The following is a 22,596-nucleotide window of genomic DNA, read 5'->3' on the forward strand; positions in this document are numbered from 1 at the left end:
AATGTGAAAGCATGCATCACTTTATTACAGGATTAACTATATTCTGTAGGCTGTACCTTGTATCCCAATGACTTATTCATTCCATAGCTGGAAGCCTGCAACTCTTTCTCAAAGGTGTCAACTGTTGTATTTAACCCAAGTATTTTGGTGGTAAACACCATTACCTGTAGTTCAGCATGTGTGACCTCCTCGTGGCCGATTTGGATGCCTTTTATTTCTTTGTGTTGTCTGACTGCAGAGGCTAAGACTTCCAATACTGTGTTGAATAACAGTGGTGAGAGTGGACATCCCTGTCTTGTTCCTGACCTTAGGGGGAAAGCTCTCAGTTTTCCCCCATTGAGGATGATATTAGTGTTGGGTCGTTAATATATGGCTTTTATGATCTCGAGGTATGCTCCTTCTATCCTTACTTTCTTGAGGGTTTTTATCAAGAAAGGATGTTGTATTTTGTCAAATGCTTTCTCTGCATCTATTGAGAGGATCATGTGGTTCTTGTCCCTAAAGTAGAGTTTTACCCAGAGTCAGGTCTCAGTAAAATTCTCCCCAGTCCCTTACCTTTTGTCATTCTCTTTGTAGGCTTCTTCTCCCCTTTTCAGTTGGACAGCGTATAGGGGAAATTTTATTCCTGCACTGACTTCTAAAAATTTCAAACCTTTTCCATGGTGGTATTGTTCATGATACAACTTTGGAGACTAAGGAAATTTCACTAAGAGATAACAGGATATACAGTCGATCCCAATCTTTATTTGAATTGATAACTATCCGACTGGTGCTTTCTTTCAGGACACTGGTCAGACTAAATATTACAAAGATACTAATAAAATTGGATTGTACAGCACTCATTTTGATAGTGAAGATTTTTAGGCATCCTTGTTGAAGTTAGATCAGGAAATGGCTCCAAAGCCATTTATCCCAGTCCTCTTATTTTATGTATGGGAAGCATAGGCCCCTGGAGGAGAAGGGGCCTGTTTAAGGTCACACAGCATAGAAGAGAAGCCAGGAATAGGATCCAGGTCTTCTGAGTCTTAGGTTAAAGTTTCTTCTCCCTTCCCCACTGCTTTTTTTTTTTTTTTTTTTTCCCTAGCTTTAATCTGTTGGTATTGCATGATACTTCAGAGGCCTCTGATGTGCCAGACTCCATGCTTGAATCTTTTCAAGATCCAAAATTTTAAGACAGAGCATTCAGTGCTCTTCTCCTTCTTTGGTTGTCTGTAGAGACATTGACCCCAAGACATTGGTAGGTGGGAGTTGACTGAGAAGATGTGACAAATTGGTAGACACTGTGGGTGGACACTGGAAATCCTTCATAAGGCTATAGAGTTCAGCCAGGAGAATGAGAGTACTGGTGGCTAACATTTACTATGAAATGTCACATACTTTTTGCAAAAATATCCTTACAACAACCCTACAAGTAGATGTTATTCCCATTTTATAAATGTTGAGTAATTTGCTCAAGATTATGGAACCAGTGAATGATAAAATTCAGTAATTAATTTCATTTGTTCATTTGTTTATTCAGGCCACAGATATTCGTTGAGCACCCGCTTTGTGCTGAGCATTATTCTAGGGTGCAGGGATGTGCAAACACAGGCAGTCCCTGAAGTCATAGAGTTGACTGTCTGAAGGGGAGACAAACATTAATCAAAAGTGTGCCTAATGAGTGTACATTTATAAACTGAGATAAGTGCCTCAAGATGAGGAACGTGGTTCTCCAAGGTTGTTGCATAGAGGAACCTGACCTGAGCTGAGGGCTCAGGAGAGTTGAAGAGGCAGTAGGAGTTCACTAGGTGAAGGGGGCTGGGTAGTGGAGACAGCCAGGGACAGAAGGAAGCAGTGTGGCGGCCTGTGGAGGAGCAGCACGGCATGTTCATGCACATTCATGGCCTGGCGTTTCTGCTTCCAGCACCTGTGCTCTGAGCTCTCTCCCTCTGCACTCTTCTCCTTCCATGGGAAGATTAGGCTGGGAGACTCCAGTTCTGTGCTTGACCAATTCTTGGTTATTAGCGCCTTTTTTTTCTAATGTTGATTTATTTTTGAGAGGGGGAGGGGCAAAGAGAAGCGGGGACAGAGGATTCAAAGCCGGCTCTGTGCTGACAGCAAAGCCGCCCTATTAGTGCCTTTTTCTAAAATCTCTGTCCATGTGGCGGAACAAGGGATGAGTTATAGAAATCAGGTTCTTCTACGTTAAGGCCTTAGAATTAATAACCTGAGAGTAACTGGTGTTCGTCAGCAGATGAATTACAAATGTAACAATTTCCTGACTGGAGGATGGCTCACTTCTTACATGTGTGTGCTCTAGGAGGCTTTAGTACCTGGGATATGCTATGGGAATATGCATATGGAATATGCTATATATATGAGGAGCTGTATGGCCTTTTCTCTGCCTTGACCCAGGGGTGTTCTTTTTATAACATCTACCTCTGTTTGCTAACTCCCTTTGATGCCTTCAATGACACTCTTCCCTTTTGGGACATTCTTTTAAGAAAGGGTGAAGGTTCCTTAATTTACAGTAATCCATCTTCCTCTCACCTTTAGGACCCCTTTCCCTGGAATGGGGTAGAAATTCCCCTTAGCTGAAGAGCTTACATGTTGCTGGAGTGGCTTCTCACCTGCCTTTACCACCATTCCTGACAGCCCTCCTATGGATGCTAAAGGAAGCTACCTCCTTGAATATTCGCCACCTCCCCAGCCTCCTGAGTCTCCTCTGACTTCCTCTGCCCCTGCCAGGGCTTTGCAGAGAGTTGTCTTTTTCCTCACTTACTTCCTCTTTATTTATATTTGACTATTTGTTTGCAGAAGGCCCCAGAAGAGTTAACTCATTTTAGTAATGAAATAATATTTCATGATTCCCATCGATGGGACCCCAGATCTGGCATTTTAGCCCTTTTGTCTATTTCTTTTAATGTACCACCACCTTCCCACCAATCTTGAAATCTGAAATCCTGAAATCTCAGAGTGGTGTTCATCTCCTCCTGTTCCCTTTCTCTGACATCTGATAGGATGGCACGCCTTGCAAATTCCCATCTTGTTTTCCCCCCGTGACTTCAACCCTTGGTTCAGTCCTGATCCATCCATCTTAGGCTTGTGTAATTGTAGTGGCTTTCTTTCTTCTTTCCCCTTTCACTTACTACTGCTGTGCCTTTGGGTAAGCGCCTAGTTTCTTGTCCATCAACTAGGGCTGGGAAGAGTGATAAGCAGAGTACCGTATAGAGAATGCTTAGACCAGTACATAGTACACAGTGGATGCGATGCAAGTGTTGGCATGAATGTTCTTATTACTGGTGCCTCCACCTTTGTCTCATGCGCCAGCCCCAGACACTCCTTTGACCAGACGTCACCCCTGTTCCCAGTGTGCAGTCTCCCCATGGTCTAGTTAGCAGCAGTCTCTAAAGTGAGCATGTGAGACTAATTGCCAGGGTATGGGAAGAACAAATCATGACTCCTTTTATGTGTTTTTATCTCGTTCTTTAACATTTTCTACTTTGTGAGTATATTTTACACTGTATATTTTTAAATAAGGGCATATTTATAATTTATGTATATAGGTAATACAAGTACATATTTTAATAAATAGATGAATATATGTGTATATGTAATGTGTGTACATGTGTATATGTATGTATATATATGTAATACACATATATACATGTAATATACATATAATATACATGTATATACATGTAATATACACATATATAACATATATATATATACACACACACACGTATACCTATACATACATACATATAATTACATAGTATGTTAAAAAATATTTTACTAATAGGTGAGTACAAACCAGCCAGTTTGGGAATCCCTGATCTGGAAGGTGAGATGCAGACCCCGAGCCTGGCATTTCCCTGTGGTGGCCCCAGCCTGCAGTTCTGACCCGCTTTCCAGTCCCTCTTCCTCGTGACCCTCACTCTCTCTCTACCTGACCCACCCACCTTGTGCCTTTTGGTTTCTATCATCACTTGTCCCCTCTCCCTACTCCTGGAATATTCTTCCTCGTTCTCCCATTTTCTTTTCCTATCTAGAAGTTCACCTTGAATGTTGCTTCTTCCATCAAGCCTGCCAGGAGAATTCCAGCTTGAAATGGTTTCTCCAAGTTCCGTAGGCATACTTTGTCAGTGCTACTTACTTGGGCCCTGTTGTTTTCTGTGTTGTGTTGGGATCTTTTGCCACCTTTAGTTAATGTCTTGGCTCCATAGTGATTTTATGTCGACTTGCACATGGGCATACCTTGAAATTATATTTTACTTGCTAACTTTATTTTGTGCTGTTGGTCATTTTTCTCTTTTATCTGAAGATACACACTTACACTTTTTGGATGCCATTAATGTATCTATCTTTTATCACAGTAATACATAATTCTTTACTATTAGTAAAAAATTCATTTGTTACATTTGTGCTCTGAATCTCCTTGGATTTGATAGTATACTTCTGCTTGAGACATATTTTTGTCTACAGTGCATTAGTGAACATTTTTTTGTATGTGGATTCATTGTTTTCTTTTACTCTGGGTGACCTAACTTCATTTTCCTGTGTTAGATGCCTTTATTTCAACACTTACAGTCCTGAGTTCTGTGAGGTGTCCTGGGAAGTGAGCTGGTATGCAGAACATACCCATGTGACCTGGGCTTTCCCCCTCCTCAAATACTGTAAGAATTGACAGCAGCTGGGCAATCACTGGAGCTACCAATGGTGTTGGAGTCAGAATACACAGATTTTAATCTTGATTCCACCACCTGCTGGTTGTTTGGTCTTGACCAAATCATTTACCCTCATCTGTGAAATAAACTTAGTAATCTGTACCCCCTAGAATTATTTTGGGGATTAATTGAGATAGTGGCCCTGAATGTGCTGGGCACCTAAGAAGTGGTCAGTATGTGTCTGTTTAAAAGAAAAGGAAAAATAAGAATCTTTTTTTTTTTTTTTTTTTTCTGCGAACCTTCTGATGGCAGAGTGTATTTTGGGGAGAAATAGACAGATAGCGTCAGAGAGTGCACCTACCTGACTGAGCAAACCTAGGCTGGAGAGTGAAGGCTGGACATCCAGTCAGCCTGGTTTTGGGGCTTGTCTCTAATAGAATGTCTGTGGCCTCCCCAGGGAACACGAGAATTAATTAGTTAATCTTTGTAAAGTGCCTTGAAGTTGAAAAGTGCTATGTAAGTAGAATGGTTGAATTGCTCTTGGAGATGGAGTAATGGCGGCAGTCTTGCCTGTCTTCACATCAATAATCAATAGGAGAGAAGATGCTAAGATGTTTTACTTGATAAGAAAGGATTCATTGTGGGACTTGTGATAACATAATTCTTCGATAGTCTTGCAGATAGCAACGTGCTGGTTCTTTCCAGCAGAACAATGCTAGGGTGAGTTCAGAAGTAACAGTCTCCTCTTTTAGCTTCTTGGGACTCTCCCTGCTAAGGCAGTCTGGTTGTAAATCCTACCCAGCTCATGTAGAGGGACCGTTTGTCATTTTTGGATGCTTTGTGGGTCCTGGGAACATGGGCTGTTTTGTGGGTCCTATAGAAGTGAGGGAAGGATATTGAGTGTTGAGTGTTGGTTATCCAGTGATGCAGACCCATGTGAAAAGCCAATACAGAATAGTACCATGGGCTAGTAGAAGGAGATGTGGCTTAGCTGTGTGACCCTGGGCTAGTCACTTCTCTGAACCTTAGTTTCTCACCTGTTAAATGGGAACATAGTTGTTGATGAGGACAGTAATAAAGGTGGCTCACAGGAGGGTGGGTTTCACCCTTTCTGTGGAGGATTGAGGGGTCAAAAAAGGCTTCACAGAACTGGTGGTACATGAGCTGGACTGTACAGGTGGAGCCATAGCTTATCAGATGAATAATGTAAGGAAAGGGCTTCCATGGCCAAAGGAACAACACATGTGAGGCCAAGAAATAGCATATCCGAGGGAACCCACTCCTAGTTCCTGTCATATACCTGGTACCCCATGGGCTGCACAGACTTTTTTCCCTCTTTGAGGAAGCTCAGAACTTCTTGTGCACTTCTTGGTATCTCCATTGGTGTCCATGAGCAGATTGATTCTGAGGACTTTATCCCTTCAATATTCCGACATTTCCCCTATGAGTCTGTAGTTGTATTCTAGCTGACACTATAAACCATATGTTGAATGTGGGGCCAGATGAAGCCTTGATACCAAACACAGTAGTATCATAGTAGTAGGTTTGTCTAGAATTTAATATGCATTGCTTGGTGTTTTGTCTCTTAAGCAAAGTTTTTCTTTGTTAAAATAAACATGTATAAAGAATTTATACAGCGCACATGGTTATGCATATTTATTGCGGAGAATCTGTTAATAATCTATGCCTCATCGGATTTTGCATTTCTGTTGAAATAACAAATGTGGCACTTGGTACAACTGAACGAGTTCGGTGAATTTTTTCTTATCTGGGAGAAGAAAGGCGTTTCTCTTTTTTCCAAATTCCATTTTCTTCAATCATCTTTTGCACTGGCCAGCTTCCCAGGTGGTGCATCTGGGGAACTGAGGCTTTCCTGGCTGTAAATGATTTTGTCTTTTTTCCCTTCTCTCACTCCCTTCCTTCTTGCACAAGTAGACACTTGCCTTGGGACTATGAGAATTGCTTTTTTGGGTAAGAGCTTAGACTCTGAAGATTCTTTTATGTTATATGGAAAGAAAACACATGAAATTGGCTTTAATGGTGCTAAGAGATTATGGCGTGGGGCAGGTCAGGAGCCTGGGGGACTTCTGGGTAGCTGATGGGCCCCATATTGGGTGAGAGGGAGAAGAACCTGAGAATAGAGATCTGGGCAAAGTGCAAGGAGAGATAGAGAGGCCATAAAGTGTGGTTGAAGAATTCCCTGTAGCCTGGTCCCTGTCTTTTAAAATGCAGGTGCATGGCTTTAGAATCTGCCCTCTGCTGGAATCCAGCTCTGGTGCTCACTGCACCACAGCTTGATCTTGGTCATGTCGTTTTACCGAACATCAGTCCCCACATCTGTGAAAGTGTGAATAGTTGTGCTTTCCCTGTAGAAGATAGGATGGTTCCTGGTACATGGTAGTTGGTCCCAAAATAAATGTTCACAGTTTCTCTTGTAATTCTTTGCCTACCCATGAGAGTATAGCTGTGGAATATAGCCTTAATTCAACTAATGTTTGTTTTTAGAAACTGGCAGAGTGTTTACCTGGGGCCGAGCAGACTATGGTCAACTAGGGAGGAAGTTGGAGTCTCGTGAAGGCTGGAAACTACAGAGTCATGATTCATCCCTCCCCTGCTCAGGACCACAGAAGAGCATGCCTTCCTGTCTGCACTGCTTAACAGGAGCAGCTGAGGTAGGAATGACTTTCCATAGATGTGATACATCTCTTTTCCTTGTCTTTCATCAAAACAGTTACTGAGGTCCTACGGTGTGCTTATAGTGAAGGCATTATGGTATGGGTTCCATGCAGGACTCTGAGGGGGTCCTTGCCTCAAGTTGCTTGTGGTTTAACATGGTAGAAGAGGGAGTTACCCAGACAACTATACCTCAAGGCAGACTGTGTGTAACTCCTTTAGAGAGATTCCAGATACTCTGTGTCCACTTCAAAGAATGAGAAATGAATCCAGGCTACTGTGATCGGGTTAGGCTAGTGTCATAGAGGCCACAGCTTTGAGCGGTGCCTTGGAGGATGGATCATATTCGAGTAAGTGTCTGTAAGAGAGATGAGGACTTTCAGGTAGGCACAAAGGCCAGAACAGAGTCACAGGGTAGGAAAGTAAAGAAACTATTTGGGGAACCACTGGTGGGTCAGTTTGGCTAGAGCGTGGGGTGTCTGTAGTATCCAAAAGATGGGTTGCAGCCTGATCAAGGGGGCTTTTATACTGAGCTAAGTGTTTTGCACTTCAGTTTATATTTCCCAGTGCAGAAAATACTGTAGTTCAGTTGCTTATCAAGCCCCTTTAATTCCCTGAAATGTCTTGAATTTCTACATTTAAGGCAGGAGTCTTAATTTCTCCAGGGTGTGTGTTTCTGTTACTAAATTTTACTTTACTGTTGTCCGTAAAAAAAGAAAAGGCTAGGTTTTTGAGAAGAATGAGGATGGCCACGGAGGAAATGTGCCTCTGAACCCAAGTTGGCTTAATGAAGGAGTTCAGTCTTCATTCAGAGTCTGTGAAAAAAATTAATAAGCCAGCGAGACTTCTGTAATTAGCATCAGACTAATTACAACCCTCTTCATACCTAGAGGGCTTCCCTTCCCCCGGGGCCTGCCTGGCCTCCTCCTTCCGGGTATGTAGGACGGTTCTCAATTTCTGCTTCACATCCCAGACCTCTCCTCCTGGGCCTTTCCTTAGTGCTGGGTTAAGTCTGTCTGTCTTTCTTGCTCTCTCTTTTTCTTTAATTGACAAGGCACTCATTAAACAAAACCAAAAAGGCAATTTAGACATGGTGGTAATAATAATAATAATAATAATAATAATAATAATAATAATAAAACCATCCTTAATCTTAACCACCTTAACAACATTCCCTTTTGCATGTACACATGTACATACTTTCCAAAGTTTCAGTGATAGTACTTACGATATTTGGTATTCAGTCTTCATTTATTTTATCACAGATGCTTTGCTTTGTTTTTCTGATCTCTGAGGCCATTTAAAATGGCTGTGTAACATTATATGATTCGAAGGCTCTGGGATTTTCCAAACCATTCTTGGAATGTTAGACATTTATATAATTTCTTCTCTTTTGTCACTGTGGTGGATTCTGCAGTGAATACCCTTTTGAAGTGTTTTTTAAGATACAGTCTTAAGGATGAAATTGCAGGGGCAAAGGCCATGAGCATCTTTATGACCTTTGCTATATTTCTCTAGATTCTGTTTGAGAGAAGTTGACCTCCCCAGCTGCGAATGAGGGAATGCAGCATTGTAGCTAGTACTGTCTGCTTAGCCAGTGAAGGTGCTGAGAGCTTGGTACCAAGTGCATTAAACCCTTTATTCTTCTTTGTCTTTTCCAGAACATTTAAGACTCCATGCTCAGGTAGCACAGCAGAGGCACAGAGGCTTCACGGATTTTTCTGAGTCTCTGGTTTTATTGGCAAGATCAGGATAATAATACTTACCACAAAAGGTCATTGATGAGGATTATACCCAAGGTTCTTGGCATGTCGCAGGCACTCAGTAACTGTTGGGTCCTTTCTCTTCTTTGCCTTTTAACACCCTGTGGTGGCCATCGTGTGTGGCAGCACTGTGACAGATATGGCCAGTGGAAACATACAGCCCAAGAGCCTGACATTGATGTGACTTTTGTTTAGCTTCTTAGTAGAGCAATCTGAGGAGGTGGCTTGAGCCTGGAGTGCCAAGGCCACTCCATTTTAGTGCTCCCTCCGTCTCTGCTCCAGTCTCTGGAGTACTGGCACGTCTACTTGCTGGTCCCACTGCAGGCTATCTCCTTTTGGTAAATTGGGTCTGGGGATTATCCCCCCTGTTGATGTCCAGGTCTGACCCGTCAGACATCTATTTGCCTGAGGCCCAGAGCCAGGCCAGTGGGCAGCTATAAGCCACTAGGAGTGGATTCACCTTGGAAAAGATAAAAGCCATCCTTGAGTAGGTATTGCCCTGGGAGGGACTTGGCCAGGGAGGTGCAGAGACACCTGGGGAGACAGGAACAGCCTTGAACTAAGCTGATGATTCCTGACCTTCAAGGAATTAAGAGTGGCCCTGTAGCTGACCAGTTGCCTTCTTCTGTGTCCAAGGGATAAGCAGAGTGAGGAGTGAGGTGTCTGGGCTGGGATCCAGAGTGACAGCCCACAAGAGGAGAAAGCAAAGGTGGTTTAACCATCCCGTCTTGTGAACTAAAGAAAGCAAACAAACACAATGTTACTTGGTGGTGATTATGGTCCAGGCAGCATACTAAAAACTTTACGTGTATTATTTCAGCTTCTCAATAAAACTGGGTGCCGGTGTTATAATCACTGCTTTATGAATAAGGATACTCAGGCTCACAATGGGGAAGTCACTGGCCCCAGATCACACAGTAGGTCAACAAACAGTGGGGTTGGGACTTGAACTTGAAGTACTTGAAGCTTCCATACTTTCTGTATAGATGAAATAAAGTTGCATCTGTCCTTTTGCATATATACCCTCACCTGGATGAAAGTTCTGGGAGTCTGGAAGGCAGAGTCTCTGATTCCCTGAGAGTCTCAATTCTTTCTTCTGAGCCATGCCTCATCTCCAGCCTGAGAAGGACTTTGAGATTATAGACCTGGCAGGCTTCCCTTTAATGTTCTCACAGTGGTGAAGACTATGTGTTTCATGCTCTATCAGCTTGGCCTTAGATACTCGGCCGTTTTGGCCACTCTTAGAAAATTCCAGGGATAGCAGAATAATCGGGATTAATCCCCCCCATGTACACATCAGGGCAGAGTGTGTGTGAACCACAGCAGCTTCCCAGACCCCAGGCAAGGCTGCCATGTTTCCCAGGGAACCTTGGCTCTAAACTCTGCCCAAAGATGGAGGCAGAAGTACTTGTGCTCACTTAGTGGGTCCATAGGGGCTCCCTAGGATTCTGAAGCAGCTAGAGCTGGGCACCTGGTGTGTTAGTGGAACCATCAGAAGACCTGCTTGACTGAAGGTAAACAGCCTCTGAGGGGACAACGTCTGGATTAGGAGTCGGAAGACCTGGGTTCTAGCTCTGGTTCCGCCCTGATTGAGTGAATCTGGGAAAGCCCCTTTTCCTCCTGTACCCTTAGTTCCCCCATACATAGGTGGGGCATGTTAGACCAGGTGATTCCTGATGTTTCTTACAGATCTAAGAGTACCTTCCATTTCTGATTCTTATTTTATGGAAATGATCACTACTTAAATTTATAATGACTCTTGCCCCTGGAGTCCCTCAGGGTCATAGCCAAGATCACTTGACCCCTAGCTGCTGGCTGAATTTTGGCAGACCTGAGCATGTTAACTGATCCAGAAGTTCTAGGCTTTAGTACCACCTGAGCCTTGCTCTGCCTTGTTGCCTTGGCTCTGTTCTCTGCCCTTGTTCCTTGTCCCCAGGGGCTCCTGTTCCAGTTTAGGTCATTGGGATTTTAGTATGATGCTGCTGCCTAGTCCTCCCAGGACTTGTCGTTCAGCTTTGATTCCTGTCCCCGTGGCTGTGACCTTATTGCCAGGGGCAGGCAGACGTTTGTGACACTACTTCCTACCACCTGCCGCCCTTCCTACTGGCTCTGTGTGTGCTGTCCCACATTTCCTGCTGTCCTGAGTTTACGTTCTTCTTGGCTTTGGGATCTTGCCTATTCCATAGTCAGCCTAGTAAATGTTGGTTGATGTCTGCCACGTGCCTATGTTGACCACATGGTGGTGGGGAGGGAGGTAGATACAAAGATAAAAAAATACATGTCTGTGCCCTCAAACAACTTCCAGGTTTGTAAATCCTTACTGTATAGAGTGGATGTGCTATTAGAGTTGCATATGAAAGGCCAAGGGAGCAGGGAAGATGGAATGATTTATGCTGAAGACAGCAATCGAACAGAAATGTTGTTTGAACTGGGTTCTTAAAAACAAGGAGTTTAGCAAAAGGAGGATATTCCAGGCAGAGGGGATAACATGAACTGAAGCTGTGAATCTAGATCTGTTCTAACTCCTGGAATGGTCAGGATGCCTGCCCATCCCAGTGGGCCAGCCTCGGTTTGTGGTCTGGCTGCCTGTCTAGCCTGTCCTGTCCCCACCACCCATCTTTCTGATAGGATTACTGTCTGAAGGAAAATAACTTCCACAAACGTTATCTCATTTGATCCCAGCATGATGCCGTGAAATAGGCCAGACTTGGAATGATTATCCTCCTTTTACAATCGAGGAAACTGAGGCCCAGAGAGGCTAGCTAGGAATTAGGAGACCGCCAAGACAAACACCGATTCCCAGTGTTTCTGAGGGCCTTGTTCTGGGCTTATTCTGCAGCCATGGTCCTGAGTCATGTTCCTGGTTTAAATTCTGCCCACGTTTGGTTGAGGAGCACCAAATCCCAGTCAGGGAGCTCAGTGTACATGTGCATGTGCGTGCACACACACAGCTATTGGAGCAGGAGCGGGAAATGTGGAGATAAACAAGAGTGGAACCAGGGATTGGGTAATTGTCAAGCCCGGATGCCATCAACCCTCACTTTGCTGCAGGACTAAAGCTGTTTGTTGGAGGATCTACCTGTGCACTGGGTCTGGGTGAAATCTGTCAGAATGAGTGGGAAAGAAGCTATTTTTAGTTTGCAGAGTCACTCACTCGGTTGTGCTAGCTGAGGTTTGAGCCAGTCCCCTACGCTTTCCACAGTGTTATTTCAGAAGGAGAAATACCACTCGGATGCTGTGTAAAACCCATTAACGAACCTGGAAGTTTCCAGGGCGTCTTTGTCCTGCAGCTCCCTCGGAAGGCTGCCCTTCCTGAATGACCTTCCTCCTTTCCTATATTTAATGCACTTCTAATTTTAAGTTTGTGTCAAGACCGTGGGACTTCGGTGCCCTAAATAACACAGAGATCTACCACCAGCAATCAGCTGAGTCCGGAGGGCTCTGACAGAATTCAATACAACCTGAAAAAGCATTCCCAAGTAGCTCTCTGGTAAGTAACCTCTAGCATCATTGCCGTTCTTGGAGGAGCATGAGGTCTCTGAGACGAGGCAGCCCCGGCAGCCCAGACCTTCCAGGTGTGGCAGGTTTTAGAGGCCACCCCAAATGGGGTAGCCGTGTTCACCCAACGACTGTTTTTGTTGGGAGGTTAGCACAGCTAGCATATCTGTGCTGCAGCTGCTGACCTGGCAGGAGGAGTAATCACACAAAACGAACGTCGAAGCAGTGGACTGGATTTGTCCGTGTGAACACTCGGAAGAGACCGGGCTGTTTTGTTTGAGAGGGATGCTGAAGGACACGATAACAGCAAGCACTTCTTTACCACCTGCCATTCTCTTATTTACTCACATTTATCATCTGTTCCCACTAAAATATTGGACCTGGGAGTGCAAGGGCCTTGTCTGTCTCGTTCAAGCTGTGTTCCCGGTGTCTAGAATAGCTCCTGCACTGTGTTGGTCCTCAGTGGATGTTTACTGACTGAATAAATAAAAACAGAATGAAAGAAATGGTTTCAGTGGTACGTGACCCTCATCAGCTCCTCTGCACTCTCTCCCTACAGTCTGTGCTGCTCAGTCCCAGGCCAGCTCGGGAATAGGCATTTCCATGTGTTCAGACATTTGGGCATCACATGTCCTGACCCCATCGTATGTTTGAACAACCCAGAAGTTTCTTATGGAATCTGTTGATAATGAGGCTTGTAGTCCTTTAGTGCTTCACAATTTACCAAGTGCTGTCACACATGTTCATCTTCAGTTTTTTTCTTTTATCCGGCAGATGCTTATGTATGCCTGTCTGTCCAAGCACTACGTTAGGCAAACGGGGGAAGCAGAGAAGGTGGAACAGTTCCTGTGTCAGATGCTCGTGAGCTACTGGCGGGGCTCACATCAGTTCATTACGGGACAAGCTGAATGTGACAAAGGCTGGAAAAGAGTCTGATAATGATCCCATCCTTTCCCGTGTCCTTGGGGACCTTTTCTTTCTTGCATTTGCAGCCCCTCTGGTTCTGTTGGATCCTGTAGGGTTGGGGTGTGGGGTGGTTGGGGTGGGAGGTGGTGACTGGAAAGGCTTCCTAAATTGGAAGCTTTGACATTAAATTATTTCTCAAGGGAGCTAATGCAAAATAACAGGGGAATCTTGGCAAGAGCTTGCATTAGGAGGAAAGCAGAGGAAGAGCAGCCAGATAGAGACTGTGTATTGACAAGAGAGGGAGAAAGCAAGCCAGGAATGCAGTGTTCTCAGAAGCTAAGGAAATTTCAACAGGGAGGTCAGGGAGGTCGGGGGCTGAGAAAAGATGACTGGGTTTGGCGATGGGAGGTTTGTGGTGTCACCTCTGAGGGACTGAAGCTGGGACATAGGGAGTGAAGAGATGGCGAGAAATGCAGGCTGTGGGTGCATTTCCAGAGATTCTGTGGCCAGAGGAGGATGAGAACAAGGTCGGGAACTGGGAGGAGAGCTTGGCTCGAGTTAGTTTCGTGAGCTTGGGGAAACTGGAGTGTGTCAGAAGGCTGAAGCAGAGGATTAGAGAGAGGGAGAGCGCACTGTGGGTAGAGATGCAGGAGGCAGGGGGTTAGCGGAGCAGCACGCCCAGGGAGATGAGAGAGGCTCAAAATCTCTGTGAAGGGGTTAGTGATAAGATGGAAGGACTCTTTCTTGCAGGACAGGAGTAAAGAAAAAAGGGGACATGCCAAGATGGAGGTTTGGAGGTGGAGAAGAGAAGTACTTTCATTAAAGTGTGTCCATCTTTTGTCGTTATGTTGCATCTTCCTTTTATTTATTCAATAAATGTTTACTGCATCCCAGCATGACCCACACACAGTGCAGGTGCCAAGAATTCACAGAGCAGTGACAAAGTTGGTGCCCAGTGCTGTCACACGGTACTTATTAGTTGCTACGGTAATTATTAATATGTCTGTCTCTAAACCAAACATTGAGTTCTTGGAGCATAGACACTGTCTTATTTATGCGCATTCAGGGCCCAGCTTGATCCACAGTGAGGCATTGGTGCAACTGTGCTGAGAAAAGGATGAGAAGCCCTGTTGGGTGGCTTAAGTCTTCCTGGTTAGGTTGAAAGTCAGCTTGTCTGCTGGAGTGATGACGTTAATGTGGGCAGGCCTCCGGGCAGGGATGAGTTGGCTTTACCCTGTAGTGAGTCCATCCAGCAACTACTGGGAAATGGCAAAAAAAAAAAAAAAGACACTTTTACTGGCTCTGACCCCCAAGTGGTGGGCAGGACAGTTGTTGCTGCCCTCATACTGGGGGCGAGGGAGCAGAAGTTGAGAGAGAAAGCTGGCACAAGCTCCAGGTTACGCAGCACATGGTTACCCGGTTCAGGGCCTGGAACCCGGCTCACAGAGCCCTCACTCTTCTCATGGCCAGCTCTGTACAGCAACAGCTTCCTCGGGACAGTTCTGACCAGAATGTGGCCCTGTGCTCTGGCTTTGGCTCTCACCAGGTGGTAGTTCTGTCTGACGGACACCTAGCAGCTCTCTCCAGACTTGCAGTCTAGGTCACTGTCTAGTGAGGAACAGCAGGAGGACAAGGGTAGCCCCAGCAAGGACAGGGGCAATGAGGTTCACTCACGACTGTGGTCAGCCATAGTCCTGGCTGGGGTGGCAGGGCTGACAAGCCAGTCTTGAATGTAGAGTGAGACCTAGGTTGGAGTTTCTGCTCTGTCACCCACAATCCGTGTGACTTCGGGGCAGTCAGACCTCTCCAAATTCTCCTTTAATCTTGCCCACAGGGCTATAAAAATATGCAAATAAGATCTATAAGGGTTTCTGTAAACTCTAAAGTGACGGACAAGTGTTCTATTGGGTTCATTGGATATGAGCCACTCTGTGCTTCAGACGTGGGTTTTGTTGTAAGTACGGGTCAGAGCTGCTCGTCTGTCTTAATCACTTGGGATCTTAGGAGCTACATAGAACTGTCCTGGATTTTGTGATAAACACTTCCTAGAATCAGAATCAGTGAATGTAGTGGAGGCCAGATGCTTGGTAATCCACGACCAGTCTCCACGCAGTGCCACAGAGTGTGGATTCCTGTCGAGGTTAGCCATCAGTGTCGACAGCAAAGATGTTTCTGGCTGGCTTTCTCCCAGCTGCAGAGCAAATTCATCAGCCCTGATTTAAAGTCCCAGTGACCTCATGTGTCACCACCATGCTCTGCAGCATTACGACAGGCCCAGGCCGCACTCAGGGTCACCCTAGAGCTGACCAGCTGTCTTTTGTTGCATTTGACCTTGAAAACTGGGCTGTCCCAGGGTGAAAGTAAATCATGCAGAGGTTTAGAGGGAAAGCAGAAGCCAATGAGAGTTTAAAGGAGGCTGCGGTGGTTTGATGAGAGAAATGTGAGCTCTGTGAAGGCCGGTTGGCCAAGGGACTAAAACTGTCTCCATCTCTGCAACTGTCCCTCTAGCTTGGACCCCCATTATCTACCACCTAATTTCAGTGGCATTGTCTCAAGGGAGAACCTGTTGTCTCCAGTTGGGCCTCATTCCAGCTGCCCCCACCCAGCTGCCAAAATGATGTACTAAAATATAAATCTGATTTTGTTATGCCCTTAAACCTTTTTTTTTTTAAAGATTCTTAATAATACAGAAAAAAATTCATTCCCACAATAAACATTTATTGGAAACCTACTATATGGAAGAAACTTAGCCAAGTCTTTATGATATAGAGGAGGATAAGACCCAGCCTCTTCCCTCAAGGGGAAGGAGAAACACAGTCTGTGATCCCCACAGCCAGTGTGCAAAGAATGGGGTTACTAGAGCTTAAGTTTTGGGGTTGCTGTTGGCCTTGTTCACCACTATATCCCCATCACCTTGATTAATGACTGGCACATAGTAGGTGCTCAGCAAATAATTGTTATAGGGATGAATGTGTGCCCTTACTTTTCAATGGCTTCCCACCCAGGATGAAGTCCAACATCTCTGGCTTGATATAAGAAGCTCTTCTTGGGGCGCCTGGGTGGCTCCATCGGTTAAGTGTCCAACTTTGAACATGATCTCACAGTTCAGGGGTTCAAGCCCCGCGTGGGGCTCTGTGCTGACAGCGTGGAGCCTGGAACCTGCTTCGTATTCCCTGTCTCCTTTTCTCTCTCTCTCTGCCCCTCCACTGCTTGTGCACACGTGTGGGTGCTCTCTCTCTCTAAAATAAATAAACCTTAAAAAAAATTAAAAAAAAAAAAGTTCTTGATCCTGTCCCTGTCAGAATATCCAGCCTCACCTCCTACCAGTCTTTCCCTTGCATTCTGCATTTCATCTGTACTGAACCAACAACATTATCATATTGTTTGATACTTCTGAGTCTTTGCACATGCTGGTTCTTCTGCTTCCCTTTGCCCTTGGCTGCTGGGACAATTGCTACCCGTCCCCCAGTGGGTAACAAGGATGATGTCTTACATTCATCTCAGTATTCCTGCCATCCGGCCTGACAAACCTGCTTCTTTTTTCTTTCTTGATTGAATTTTTCTTTGCTTGGTGTCATTACCCACTTTTCCTTGACTGTTGAGCTGCTCTCTCTGAAGCTCTTTTCCACCTTCCCTCTACTTTCCTTGTCCCTCATCCTTCTTGAGATTCCAGATCTGGAGTTTGCTGTGTGCTGGCTAATGGAACCTGGCCTTCCTTTTGTCTTTCTGAAACACCTTCTCCCTTCCACGTGGCCCTGTCCAGACAGCTGGACCTCTCTGCCAGTTCCATTGCACACGAGCTATACCCTGAATAGGGCATGGATTTTGCCAGTCTCATTACCCAGGGACTGGACTCTGTGTCCTGGATCCTGATCACTGTCTGGGACCTTGCTCTGAATGGCTGATTCCTCAGTAAGATGCCATCTGCTTTATTTTGAGGGTTGAGGCTGCTTGGAGCTTCCTGCTTGGAGGCCCTTTTTGGTATTGGCACTGGCCCAAATCAGCCCTCTCACTGCCAGGCCCCTCACTTTATATTGGATGGCTGTTTGAGGAGCCTGCCCTGTAGTCACCCTTCTTTCCCAAAGGTTATTTCCATCTAGTTCCAGCCTCTTCTTGGCCTGAAGTATCCTGAGATGCTGAGGCCTTGCCTGGTAGGCACCTCTTGCAGTAGATAAAGAGAAACGCTCTGGTTACTTCCCACGAAGCAAAACCAGGCCATTCTTTTGGGATGTGGCTCTCAGAACCCCAAGACCCCCATTGGTGGAGGGATCACTGAATTATGACTAGAAGGGAGAAGTTAGTCTTTGTGTGATTGCGTAACTCCCTTTTGTGATGCAGTGGCTCTCTCTGTGGGAGCACTGTCAGTGGTGGTAGGGACCTCCCACACCTGCAGATTGCTGTTTGGAAGGGAGCTCTTTTCCCTGAACGCCTGGTATCATCCAACATTGGGGGAGACTGGCTGTGGGTAGCAGAAATGGAAGAAATCAGAGATGTCTTTGCAAAAAGACAGTTTCTACGACAATCAATTGTGAGGCTTTTGGCTTTTCAAAGAGGTCAGAAGTATGAGAGGAAAGGGAAGCAGGAGGCAGAGTGGAAGCCTGCTTGTAGGCGCTGGGAGGCTGCCTGTAGCTCCCATGAGGACCTTGCCATATGCCACTTCAGGAGACCTAGCTGGCTGGGCACGGTTGCTCACGGCTGCTGAACAAAATGTAGGTCGTTGTAGCCAGTGCTCCCCAGGATTGTGTGAGGAAAGTTCCTCACTCCAGAAAGGTAACTTAGTCATTCTTGAGGATCTTCTTTGTGGTTTTATTTCCACGTGATTCCTTTTGAGTGAGATTTTTTTATTAATAGTCTGGAGCATGCATATCATTTGAAGATAGAATATGTATGAAGGAACAATAAACAGAAGAAGGATTTGGAAGAATCAAGAAAGTTAACGTTGTGGTTTCATTCTTGGACAAACTGCTTTACTTCTCTGAGCCTCAGATTTTATGTCTGTATAATAATGATTATTTGGCCTACGTCTTCAAGTTGTTGTCAAAATGAGGTTGTGAATATGAAAACATTTTGTAAACTATGAAGCAATAAATGTAAGTTATGTTAGTCGATTTCTTTGTCATATCCAACTTTCTCTGGGTTTTCAGGAAACCTCAATTTCCTATAGCTCTTTGGAAATTGTTATCTGTTATCATAGAGCTGGAATTGATGTGAATCGTTTCCATGATTCTTCTGTTCCTCTTAATCCATCAGTACTTGTTGAGTACCCAGGTTGCATTTGAGCTGTGGACTTAGAATATGACAACAGGGAGGACACAGTCCTAAAGCTCTGTAAAATGGGATGTGATTGATAGTATAAGTCTCCTACAGGTAAGAGCTGAGAACTTGTGAACAGAAAGATCTAGAGGTGGTGTCAGGGAAGAGTAGTTGTTTAGGTCTCTTGAGTCTTTGGGAAAGCCTCTTCAAGCAGATGACATTTGAAGGCTGGGCCAGACTGAATTTGAAGGGGAGAAGATCAAGTCTCTTTAGGCTCCTGAAGGATCTATGGGAGCTGGTTCCTTAGAGGTGATAAATGTGGGGATGTTGTTGGCAGGTTTGAGTACTCAGTTAAGAAAGACTTAATTAGGAACAATAGGAATTTTTAGAAATGATAATGTTAGCTCCTATATATTGATCATTGTGTACCATGTATTGTGTTAAGCACTGTATAAATATCACTTTCTTTGTTTTCTCAATGTTTACTTTCTATTTTTGGTAGAGAGTGTGAGTGGGGGAGTGGCAGGGAGAGAGGGGGAGACAGAGAATCTGAAGCAGGCTCTGTGCTGACAATAGCAGGTTTGAACTCAAGGACCGCAAGATCATGACCTGAGCTGAAGTCAGATGCTCGACTGACTGAGCCACCCGGGAGCCCCTAAATATCACTTTCACTTCTTACCACATGCTGGTGAAGCATATACTATTTTATCCCTATTTTGCAGATGAAGAAACTGAAACTTGATGAAGTAACGTGTCTAAGGACACAGGAAATAGAGCTAACGTGGTGGCGTGTGATGGACTAGAGGACATGCAGGTGCCTAGATAGTGGTTTTCCAGGTTGGAGGACAAAAAGGTAACTGTGAATGGTGCTCACCTCACCACCACCCCTAGAAGTCCAGGTGGTTCCAGAAGAGGTAGAGCCTGTGACAGCTCATTATCTGCTTCAGGGCCTGGGCGCAGGCTAGGGGAGGTGAGCAGAGCCAGAGTGGCTTTCCTTCCTCAGAAACTGCCACTTTAAAGCTGGGACAATGAAGTGTGCCTTTGAAGAGCTGAGAAAAGATATTTTATTTCCTTATGATCCCTTCTTGGGCTTCTGTTCTCATTCAGAGTGGCAGCAAGGATGAGTTTCAGAGTATCACGAGCCCAGCTCCCTTGCTTGCAAACCCAAATTGTACCACTTCACAAGGTTCAGGTTACAGTTTACCCAGTTGAATTCTTTTTGGACAAGGCCAGTTGCCATTTCAAATACAAGCTACTTGAGGACAGGTAAGGTACCATGTCTCGGTTGCAGCTGTATCTTTAGGGCATGGCACAGTGTCTGTCAGAGAGCACGTGGCTAGGATTTGTTATGGAACTGAATGGAAACTTTTTCTCACTTAGAGTCTGAGTCACGTGTGGCTGCTTTGATTTTACTCTAATATCTGATCACCTCATCTGTGGTCATCTTCCAGAGGAGAGCATATGGTGCTACAGAGTGGGCACTGTATTTTAGGGTTGTTTTGGATCCCATGCCTGTCCTGTTGGGCAGGGGGTAAGGGGCTATTCACACAGGAGGCAGCTGGAGAAGCCTTGGGAGAGCTCCACCCACTCTGAAGCCAGCTTGGAGAGACCTGCTGTGGGATAGCTGTGCTGGTAGCTAACAGAGTTGTGATACATTACTTCTGGAAGGAGAAGAACAAAAACAGAATGCTGACTCCTCTCGTTGTCTCAGCACGAGGGTCGTAGAAATATAAACATCTTCCTTCATCTACAGTGCTCCATCCCTCAGATGCCTTTTTAAAGGTGAGGACACAGAGGCATGTAAATGGTACATTTCCCTTTGCACTCCTCAAGGTGAAATTTCTGCTACTGCACAGGGACTTGCAGGAGCAGTTCTGTAGTTGCTGCTTTACAATGCATTTATCATTCTGCTCCTCTGGCACATTTTGCCAAGCTGCATAATTCCCCCGTTCCTTCCTACACTCACCAGCTCTGTGATGATGATGCATCTGGTGGCCAAAGCCTCCCCGATCAGCCTGTGTTATAGTGTAAAGAGCAATGTATTAGCTAATGATGACAGCAGGTGGCATTCACCAAGTCCCAGTGGGGTGCCAGGTTTTCTGCCAAGCGCTTTCTAGACATCATCTCTTTAATCTTCATGAATCCAGCAGAGTTGAAATTATTCTTCTTCAGTTTGCAGATGATGAGAGTGAGGCTTGGCGGTGGCTACTTGTCCAAGGCCACATGACTAATAAGTGACATAGCAAAGCCTATGCTATAAGATACCAGTTTCCATTTTGAACTCTAATGTGAGTTCACTGTGGGATCTGGGGCCAGAGACTCTGCTTCCCTGGGCTTCAGTTTCCTAATCTAATGAGAAGCATTCCAAGGGTCTTCCAAAGCTCTAAACCCAGTGCCATTCTGATTTGGTTAGATCTCTTTACCTATCTGGATTTCCTTAAGCTTTGAGAATTTTTATTTTGTTTTATAGTGGCAGGCTAGCTGCTATGTATTCATTCTTCACTAAAAACATTAATATCAGGCAATTAAGAGTATACATGATGTAAAATAGCATGGGTCAGTACTCTCCAGTAAAAATGGTCTGTGTCGGTCCAGTCCAGTAGCTGATAACCACGTGTGGCTACTGAGCACTTGAAATGTGACTAGTGTGACAGAGGAACTGAATTTTATTTATTTACTTAAAAAAATTTTTTTAAACGTTTATTTATTATTGAGAGACAGAGAGAGACAGAGCATGAGCATGGGAGGGGCAGAGAGAGGGAGACACAAAATCCAAAGCAGGCTCCAGGCTCTGAGCTGTTAGCACAGAGCCTGGCGTGGGGCTCGAACCCACAAACCGTGAGATCATGACCTGAACTGAAGTCAAACACTTAACCGACTGAGCCACCCAGGTGCCCCGTGAATTTTAAATTTTATTTTAATTTAAATTTAAATGGCCGCATGTACAGTAGCTACTGTTTGGACAGTGCAGGTATACATAGTATAATAATATAAAACCAAATAGAGTATATAGATTCTTCCATTCTCATCTCATTTGTAACATGTCTCCTGTATTCCAACTAAGGCTTCTGATTACCATGGTTAATTTTTCTGGAGGTTTAATACTTGATATATTGTTCCACTTGTATTCTGCTTTCAAATTTTAGCATACTCAAATATGCAATATTGCATCATTTTTCTCCTGCTTATGAGGAAAATAGAAAAGATGGATAGTGCTATGTCATTTTTCAGATAGGGAAACTGAGGCATAGAGAGGTTAAATACGCTACCAGGAACTGAATAAATATTTTTTGCGTGGATAAGTGATTTACCTAAAGCCATTTTTGGAGTTTTAGACCCAGGACTAGAAACTTAGGTCTTTTGATTCCTGGCCAGAGTTTCCTTTATATTTCCTAACACTGGTCTGCCAAGCATAGAGTAGAGAGACTCTGCTCATTGAAATTCTTTCAATGTTAGTGGGGGAACTTTTTCTTTTTATTTGATTCCTTTGTGTACTATTTGATTTTTTAATTCTATGTAGGCATCACTTAATTATAATAATAATATAGATATTTGAAAAAAATATATGAAATGCTGAGTCTGCATAATGGAACTGTCCCTGTTTTGTAGTTGTTGAGAGCTGTCATGCTAGTCAAACAGACAAGCATGTTTTTCATGTGGAATCTGTGGTCAGAAGAGGATTGAATCCTATCCTGATTCCATTTCTGGTAATGGTGAAATAGTTCTTTTGGACCAGCCCTCTCACAGAAAACAAGTATAAATTCAGACAAAATGTAAAAAAGAACTACCTGATCGACTGGAGAGTGACCCAAATCAGGCCCATTCTTCACAAAGATATCAAGGTCCTGAAGGTC

At 44.5% G+C, this 22,596-nt stretch overlaps 1 protein-coding gene across 1 annotated transcript in view; it reads left to right on the forward strand.

Annotated features, from left to right (window-relative positions):
• The window catches only part of SERGEF (secretion regulating guanine nucleotide exchange factor), a 237,256-nt gene that overhangs the window by 43,322 nt on the left and 171,338 nt on the right, over positions 1–22,596 (forward strand). The window contains 1 exon segment of the mRNA XM_040495690.1: positions 7,155–7,321. Coding sequence (XP_040351624.1) covers positions 7,155–7,321 — 167 coding nt within the window.

Source organism: Herpailurus yagouaroundi, unplaced genomic scaffold (assembly GCF_014898765.1).
Source record: "Herpailurus yagouaroundi ecotype Mexico unplaced genomic scaffold, PumYag 187, whole genome shotgun sequence".
In the NCBI taxonomy this organism is placed as follows: domain Eukaryota; kingdom Metazoa; phylum Chordata; class Mammalia; order Carnivora; family Felidae; genus Herpailurus; species Herpailurus yagouaroundi.